Source organism: Aplidium turbinatum, chromosome 11 (genome assembly GCF_918807975.1).
Source record: "Aplidium turbinatum chromosome 11, kaAplTurb1.1, whole genome shotgun sequence".
Classification (NCBI taxonomy): domain Eukaryota; kingdom Metazoa; phylum Chordata; class Ascidiacea; order Aplousobranchia; family Polyclinidae; genus Aplidium; species Aplidium turbinatum.
Window position 1 is genome coordinate 23,086,750 of NC_137482.1, and position 9,329 is coordinate 23,096,078.

The 9,329-nt window shown below is 37.7% G+C and overlaps 1 protein-coding gene across 2 annotated transcripts; it reads left to right on the forward strand.

Moving 5' to 3' along the window:
* The first annotated feature begins 4,201 nt into the window (after window positions 1-4,201).
* Window positions 4,202-7,820, forward strand: LOC145779799 (uncharacterized). 2 transcript variants are annotated; one of them, XM_082591444.1, is made up of 2 exons: window positions 4,202-4,541; window positions 6,171-7,820. In XM_082591444.1, exons 1-2 carry the CDS (start codon window positions 4,250-4,252, stop codon window positions 6,398-6,400), a joined length of 522 nt encoding a protein of 173 aa, XP_082447570.1. In that variant the 5' UTR covers window positions 4,202-4,249; the 3' UTR covers window positions 6,401-7,820. The 2 variants fall into 2 exon arrangements, with proteins under 2 accessions (XP_082447570.1, XP_082447571.1); XM_082591445.1 differs by having other exon boundaries at window positions 6,174-7,820.
* Window positions 7,821-9,329: the final 1,509 nt, after the last annotated feature.

The following is a 9,329-nucleotide window of genomic DNA, read 5'->3' on the forward strand; positions in this document are numbered from 1 at the left end:
ATGTAAGTGGGGGGTCGCAGTATCTACAAAAATTTTTAAAGGAGGTCACCAAGACAAAAAGGTTCGGAACCACTGCCATATATGATCTGCAATGTAGGTAAACACTATACCAAACAGGTGTAATAAAAACCAACCTAATGATTGACCAGATGCTCAAACATGCTAGAAATTTAACTATTAACAGTTCAAATTTTAGAAACTTGGGTAGACCATGGCCCCTTTGGACCTTCTCTGGCTACGTCTATGTAGCCTACATTGTCCAAAACTTTCAGGAGCAAATCGTAAAGTGTGGTGTTCATTCAATTAATCAAATATTTTTAATGCATATGTACTGGCAGCCGATAGTTATGAAGTAATCCTTTGTAAGCTTCATAATTGGCCTGAAGATTTCTTCAGCCATAATTTTAAAGCAACAACAGTTTGCCAAACGTTGGTAAAACAACAGATTGTCCTTCTCGTATGACATTGTCGTCCAATACAAAGGAGCTATTGACACCAAACCACTATGAAGTAGAAATTGAGAAATGGTGTATTTCGCATTATAATATTCGTTTCGGCCTCTTATATAGCTCACTTGGATAAGTGCCCTACTTTGTAAATGAAGAGGCAGCAAAATAAAGTAAATCCTGTCGACTCTCGGGGTGTACGTTTGAGCAACACAGTTCGTTACCCAACAGCTCTCATTCAGCAGAACCTAGTGCATGAAACAATTTACATAGGCTCAGGTTTTTTTTTTAAGGTTTGGTTTGGGTGACCGCTAAGTAGTTTTAAGAGATCGCAAGTGTTTCATTTAAATACCAAAACATAGCCAAAAAATAGCCATAACTACACACAATCAACGCAACATAAAATGAATTATTCGACTAGGCACAGCTTAAATGATTGTGACAGCGACTAAACAGCCTGCCCAACACGGCCGCCAAACAAGTTTGCTGCACAATCAAACAAAGTGTGCTTGTTGGCTTCTGTTTGTTATGTTTCCACACGTAAAAACTGATCATTATGCGCCATAAATCAGAAATAAACATTGACGAGTATCGAAGGTGCACTTCTTTTGTGAATAACTCTTTGATTCAGCTGTTAGCTGTACCTCCACTTATTCTTTTTTCCGAACGTGAACTATTGATCGTAGGCTATATTCGTATTATCGACAAGACATAGCGAGAAACAACCATTACTTTTCCACTGTAGTTGCAAGTCCAAATTTTGGAAAACCGCTGGAGAAATTTAGGGGACCGTTTCGGTCCCCCAAAACACCTTAAAAAACACTGCATAGGCCTACAACAAAACTTCACCAACAAGTGGAAACTTCACACTGTCAAACTCATTGTCTGGATTTGTACGGGGCCGTTGACAGGATTTCTCGGGCCCGATACCAATTTATTTTCGGGCCCGTTTCATCAACAATGTTGTGAATATAAAGGTTGCTGTTAAAATGAGGATGACACATGCCGTTCGAAATAGAAAATTAAGAGAAATAGATCAAACCCGATATGCCAAAAGCATGGTTGTTTAACAAATCTTGCAAAATCTTAAAAATTTTCGAACCGCAAAACTTACTATCTTTATTTATTGGTTGCTTTTTTGAACTTTTATTTATCACATGGCGCTAGCGTATTACTTCCCGATTCTATTGATGTTTAACTGGTCATTCTAGGGTCACCAGAAAAGAATTTACAGCAAAGTTAGTGCAGACGGTCAGAAAGTTTTCAACTTGATTTGGGAAAAAATTTTGGGCCTAGGTCAAACATTTGATGGTTGCTGCAATCTGAAAAGCGGTTTTAGTCTAATTTTTAGTCCAGAAATAGGGATAGCAATCTTATTACCTGTGCCATTTCAGTTTTTGAGTTTAAACAAACATTAGCTTGTTTATTTTGAAATTTGTGTTTCGGGTTATATTTTACTAAATATTCGTGGTTAGGGAAATCACTATACTAGACTAAACTAAATTTTTATTTTACTGTTTGGTGGCTGAAGTGGCTATTTTACCATCAGAGAGCTGAAGTACCGTACCGGAAGGAGGCCCGGTACTTTGCCATCTGACGGCTGAAGTGGCTGTTTTAAGCTCTGATGGCAATTCCTTTAGATCTGATTATATTAAGATCTTAATAACGTTTGAAGTCGCGGGGAATCTTTTAAATCTGGCCCCTTAAATATTCTGGGCCCTGGTCCAAAAGTATCACCTAGACCCCCTTGGATTTGTAACAGTGGCTCAAACTCTACAAGCATGCGAAACTGCCACGCTAAAGCTTGCAAAGAGGTTTTTTGTCAGAGTATAAACATTCCCACAAACTATACTTTAATCAAGTTGCACTTTTATAAGCCAATTGTTGGAAATTTTGTGAGGGATCATAAGGCACACTGCAGAAATAATACCACGCACATGAATGTGTGATATAGAAGGAAATGAAGAAGGCGTTGAACGAAAAAGTGAAACAATTATGCACACTGCACAGTGCACAGTAATGCCTCATCCTTGTGGTTGCTTTCAACAACACCAGCAATGTGGCAGTTGCTTCGCCAATACAAGTAACTTTGTTTAGTAGCAGTATGAAGTGACAGTACTCGAGGTTGATAAACCTTAGCAAGCCTCTATAGGATATTTGTTAAGTTTAATCGGCATAGGTTGATTTGAATTGACGTTAGATTTTTCTCGGTTTTATATTATTTTTTAGTTCGTACAATAGTTTTATTCACTATATCTAACAGGACCAGAAAGGCAAAGGGATTTCATATTTGATTGTTGATACACTCAGTTAACAAACAAGCTCCTTTGCATTAGAAATCCTCGTTTGTGACAAGAACAACCATTGAGCTATTGTCTCACCAACAGAAAAAATGATGCCAAACTTATTAAACAGTCTTAATATTACAATCTAGCCTACATACGATACTCTAAAGCAGTAGTTTTCAACCAGGGTTCCGTGGAACTCTAAGGTTCCGCCAGTAAGTATAGGGGTTCCGCAAGTTTACATTCAAATCCGAGAGTCTATTTTATTATTATGCATATTGTTTAAATATAATCAAATATTGATTAGGTTTGTCACTATTAATAAATTTGCTACACTTTAACACTTTTGCTGCGATCTCGAATTTTCGTTGTTTTCTTGTGGTGCGATGACCTTTAACTTTCTGCTTTCCCGCCAAATTTCGTCGACATGTTTTCTTCGCTACAAGAATCAAGAAGTTCTTATTAATCAAACGATGTTTTTTGCATAAGGCAATTAAATTATTGAACAGGTGTTCCTCGAGCTTTTGGAATGTTTCATTGGGTTCTGTTCCACCAAAAAGGTTGAAAACCAATGCTCTAAAGATTAGACTGGTCAACACCAGACTTGGATCAATTGCAATTGTAACTGTACAGTAATTGAACGTAATTAATTACGCATTATCATGTAATGTTAATTAACACTTTTTGTTGTGTAATCGTAATTTCAAAAATAGTTTGGTCCAAATTTTTCAATTGTATTTGGTAAGTTGCTCTCATAATGTCAATACTTTTCTTGAGCCGTTAGTTGGGGATCGAAAAGGTCTTCCATATTGCAACTTAATTTTTATCAAACGTGATATTCTTCTTAATTGTCTTTTATAAAATGAAACTGTAAAAAATCATCAATAAACATAAATATTGAAACGTTTAATTTTTATAATTGAAAACTTTAATTAAATTTGGAAGAAATTGTAATTTCAAAATTTCAGAACAATGTAATTGTAACGTAATTGAACTGAAAACTAAGTAAATGATCCAACTCTGCAATCTATACATCTAACCATTTGATGCTGACGTAGATGTGTTATTCTACTGCAAGCGGAATGCGTAGGAGATTTGCACCTCACAGGTTTCTGTTTTATGAGCACACTTTTTGTTTCAATGTTATGCAACATAGTTTATAATGCGTTGAAAATTGCACGTGACAGAGTGACATACACGGAACTACTGTATTTTGGTGATGATTACCACACATTTCAGTGCGTGGTGTGCACACTGCGCATCACTATAACAATTAGCCTACTGTAATACGACTAGAAGTATTCAGTAACAGCGAATCAAGCATTTTTACCAGCGGTTCAGAGTTGAGGAAAGAAAAAACCACTTAGAGATGCTACGACAATGCTGAAAGTTTTAGGTTACTTTCAGACATTAAATTAGTCGTAAAAATTCATTTGCACTTTTTCTAATATGGATAATTTTGTAGTTTAGAATTTATCTTAAATTTTTTGAAAATAGACGTCATCTGTAATCAAACCAATGAGCGGCTACTGCGATAAGTCAGTGGATTTTTATGACTACATAGACGAAGGCCCACCAATGGTCAACATTGAAGAAAAAGAAGTTTCGAAAAAACTGGATGACGTCTTGAAAATAGTAAGAAGCATTGACCAGAGACTGAAAAACCAACAACCTACTCCTCCTATACAACATAACGAGAAAGTACCAATTCCAGCAAAAGATTGTTTTCCTTTTTCCATTGCGATGAATAATGATCGAAACAGGTATGGTATGAATAAACCTCTACCATTACCGCCACAAGCAAACCCAAGTAAGTAAATCAAAACTTAGTTGAATTTATAATGACTGGAAGTTGTTTCTGATCACATAAGATTTCTTGTTTTTATTGCCTACAATCTATTGACAACTACCTGGTGCTACAATGCTCACACTTGTCTCATTGGCCGCTCAATTGACGATGCATTGCCTATTGTGACTCGTCTGATTAGAGCAGTTGAGAGGATAATTTGGGCCTAATACCAATGTGATTTTTTGAGGACTAAATCAAGATACTTCTAAGAAAAACGCACTGTATCGAAAAGATATGAGTTGGTTTCCTCAGGCTCCCGGGCGCGAAATTTTTTTTACCACAAGCTTTTTGTTATTTGCATAGAGCTTGTATTAATACAGTGTGAATGCAAACATTTTTCGTTGGCGTCTTTGGTTCAGTAGGTTCATCTTCTGCCTTATATTCATTAGGAAATCGGTTCGACGCCCATCGAAGTCAATTTTTTTTCTTTAAATTAAAATTTGCGGTGCAAAAAGCTTTTCAAAAAAAGTAGGGTTAGCTGGGTTGATTCTCAGGGTTAGGGTTAATTCTTAATTAATTCTGAAAATTTTAATTTTAGAGTGACCAGAATCAATTTCTTTCGGTAGAAACAGTTACTCGCGCCGCACGGTAACCAGTAGGCCTAATGGCTACACTTGTCTTACAGAAATATGCAAATAAGAGAAAAAGTTTGTGAGAAAAAAATTCGCTTCCCGGGCCCCATGAAAAGTTACTGGCTCCTAAATTTACCCCGGGCCCTGGTCCAAAAGAACTCCCTGGCGCTCCCTGTAAATGCTACTGGGTCTGATCCTGAGTGGCCTGTGAATGTGCCCCAGAGGAAGAAAGTGCTATGTCTTTTTGTATTCCCTATTTTTGAAATACCACATTGAATGCGTGGTGTGAGAACATTGAACGAAGCCACTCGTAGCCTACATGACTTTCCACCAACTGTCCTGAACTTTAAAGATCTGTCTTCTTCTTTCGTACAAGATAACTTTTTCAAACTTCATGGCAGATGACGGAAAGGTAGATTAAACTAACTTTGTCCACTGCTGCTATACCATGCACTCCATTTGGTGTATTGAACAAATGCGAAGTAGGCTACTGTTTCGCTTCAGTGGAAAACTGTGCAAAGAAAATTGTAACTTACATTGAATAGTCATGTTCAGTAGCGTTGACAGCGGGGTCCAGGGAGTATGTTTACCGGAGCCTGAGATGATTTTAAGAGCCGGTATCCTTTCTAGGAGGCCCGCAAACTTGAAGAAACAACCGAGTATAGATTGGATACAGTGCATTTCTTCCAGAAATATTTTGATTTGGTACTCGAAGATCTCGTTGGTACCGGGTCCAAATTAATCCTTTCAACAGCCTCGGTCATGGTTGACGTCATTTATCAACAAAGCTTTAAACGTTTTGCTTGAGGGCTACGTCACAATATGCAAGTGCTGCTCCGACAAACAAAAGCAGACAAGCAACTTTTCAAAAATCAAATTTGGATGTTGTTTTCAGATTTGTAAAATATAGGCCTACAAGTACGTCTAGTTTTGGTAGCCTAATATCTGCTGTGTTGAACCAAGGGAGATTTTAAAGCAATAGAAAAATGTTCAAGCATGTAACTCTATCTTTTTTCAGTAGAGTGCCCACCACCTAGACCTCCAAAGGACATGACGTTGATTGAACCAGTTGTTGGGGAAAACGGATCGTTCAGTTTCACCTCCACCCAATGTAAACAGATGATTCGGCAACTGATGAAAGTGCAATTGTTCCTTGATGACGAATTTTCTGAAGAACACGTTGACAAGGAAATCAACGTGAGCTGCTTGGCCTCGGTCATTAAGACCCTCAATGGAAAACTAAAATAGTAGCCTCCCTCTATATGATCAAGCAATTTTTCATGTGGTCTTCTGTTCTGTGGCTCGCAACTCAGTTGTAGCCTACTGTAGTTCTTGACACATGGTCCTAACTTATACGTTTAAAGTATAGCTTATTTTCCATTGAAATATTTTGTTTTTGCAACGTATATCTTTTTTATGGTCGTTACAAAAAAGCGAATATTTCAAGAGCTTTTTCATGAGCTAGATGCACACAAAACGTGAGCAACAATAAAGCTATACTTGATGAATTTTTTTTATAACACAATGAGCGCCTCATTTACAAAATACCATTGGTCAGCAAGTAGGTTTCAGAAAATGATGCGATACTATTGTGCACTAAGTAGCCTAAATGCAATCTTGTTCTCTGCACTATTTAATTAACTTTGTTTATGGCTGCAGCTTTATTAATAAAAAAAAAATGCTCAGTGGGGTAACCAAATGGATATGAGGAGTCAACGGCTAGCCTTTGAACTATTTTTGAAGTACAAATAACGAATAATGTCATCACTACTGCTATTGTTCCCAATTATGGTAACGTCACACACGTCACAAATGGAGGCTGTTGAACAGACTTTCGAATAAATTGTAACAATTCTCAGCTTCAACATAGTCTCTCTTATTTATTGATTTATTGCTTCACTGGGCAGGTAGTTATTGTTTCCGTTAATTGTTGTGTGCAAACATTGACCTAGAGTCTAGACAGCAAAATCCGATATTTTTACAGTGTCAGTATCACAATACGTGAGCTAACAAGCGTAGCATAATGGTATTCATGTTATCAATACTTCAGTTGTTTTATTTACAAAATGTTTTATTTTGTATTTTTCGTTTTGCAACACAGTGTTACTCCGCAAACATCTTCAGCGTTGGGACACCAAAAAGTTAAAATATGTTGATGAAGTGTGCTTTATATTTTATAATATGTATATTGTATAGCTCATTCGTTTTTGTATTGATGGGATGCGCCTACGTGAAGCTTTCTAGAGTTTCTTGATTTTGATTGTGACAAACGATTGTTTGGAGAAATCACATACGTTGATGGTAATTGTTTCCAACTAGTCATCCATTGTGACGCAGACTGAACGTCATTGTTTCGTCGGCACCATTGATGAATGGTTGGTGAAATTGCAAAATGTTATTGCAATGCTGTGTTTAAAGCTGGTTGCTGGTTGCTCAAGTTTAATTTTTTAAGATATAGCGAATGAGAGTAGCATGCGAAAGTGGCAGGATACTTTCCTGCTTTTGTGTCAAACTTTCATAAAGAAAAGAACAAGACGTGGGATACTGTACTTGATGTGTATTTGTGCTTTAAAGATATCGGCAAAGTACTTATTCATATTTTGAGTAAATATGCTGTTACTGCGTTTGCTTTGTGTTATCGATATTGAATGAGAGAAGGTCTTTGGTATGATTCGTACGAGTTACCTACATTGAATGGCTGTGAGATGACGCAGCTTATTATAAGCGCTCGAATCCTGGTTTGACTTTTACTTGGAACTAGTTTTAGAAAAACCACCGCCCGTCGCTATTCTGGGTAAGGCTGACTTTAGGGTGGGCGTAGTTTCTGAAGAAAATGCGGCCGAAAAAAAGGAACGTGCAACCCTGCTCTCCTTAGTGCCGAACGTGCAGTAGCTTATAATGATTATGAAAACCTTATCTTGTCAACCTCCAATAGCCTGATGAACACCCAAACTTTGTAGTATTCAAACAGGCACAATGTAAAATATCAAGAAATGGAAAATTCAAGCAGCTCTGGTTCCACTCTCAGGGTGTGCGCTTGAGAAAACAGATTTATGAACAGTTCTCCATTCAACAGCACCTGATGGATAGAAAAATCTTCTTGCGAATGAGGTGGTAGCAATCACACTATTCCATTCAGGCACTACAGCTACAGGACTGTGTTGCTATCAAGCGCTGTGAGATCGGCATTTTCATCACGAGGTCAGTAAATAGAGCAGTGATGCATGATGGGCTGTAGGTGAATGATCTACATGTGGATGTCAGGTGCAATTACCTCTGTCTACTTCGGTGTCGGGATGCGCCAATGATTTAAAGCCTCCGCAAGTTACGCCTCATGCGAAGCTACCAAAACTAAATCCAAAAAGGGGCTTTCTCGGCTGCGTAGCCAAGTGGTGAGAACGTCTGCGCGACGTTTGAATGGACGTGGGTTTGATACCCCTCCAGAGCACGCGGCTGTGTCTCCAGTGGTTCCCAACCTTTTTGTTGTCACGGACCCCTTTAGACAAATTATTAATTCTGCGGACCCCTACCTAAATTTTGCCTGAAACTCAATTAACATTCTATTGACTATTGCAAAGAAATTTATTTTCACACGAGTCAGTTCAATCACAGTTGACCTACTATTGACTATTGTAATAATTATGCTACTGAACTACTGTACGGTGTCATATTGCATTGCAGCTGTGACTCCTGCGGCAAATAGCAGGTTAAACAGTTGCTCAAATAAGAAAATGAATGGATTGGTCAAGAAATGCCAGCAGTATTTGAATATTAAGGTGACCCAAAGTGCCATGCCGAAACTTTTTCAACGTAAGAAAATTTAATGAGATGGTTGTTGTTGCTTTTCCTGAACTAAACGACTGAACTGCGGTTGGGTTTTTGACAATGCAACACGCATGTCATCTTCAACGTCCACTGTCCAGACGATTTCGATGTTTAGTTTTTATTGTAACAAGAGCTGAGAATCCTGCCTCGCAAAGGTTAAGTGGTTATGAATGGTAACAAAACAATAATCGCTTACTTTGCCAAGAATCGGTAGGTTTGCAGTTGTGAGCACCAAAATTCTTCCACAGTTTTTGAATGAAACTCAATGCGTAATAGCTCTTTTGATCTCAAATCAGTTAGGTCATTTTTACTGAGATCATCATCGCTAATGTTGTTCAAGTCAAAAAGAAAA

Excerpts from the sequence above, each read along its gene's own strand:
- LOC145779799 (XM_082591444.1), top strand. The coding sequence starts at position 4,250 with ATGAGCGGCTACTGCGATAAGTCAGTGGATTTTTATGACTACATAGAC. Across the intron at positions 4,542-6,170 it reads ACCGCCACAAGCAAACCCAA|TAGAGTGCCCACCACCTAGA; the intron begins GTAAGTAAATCA and ends ATCTTTTTTCAG.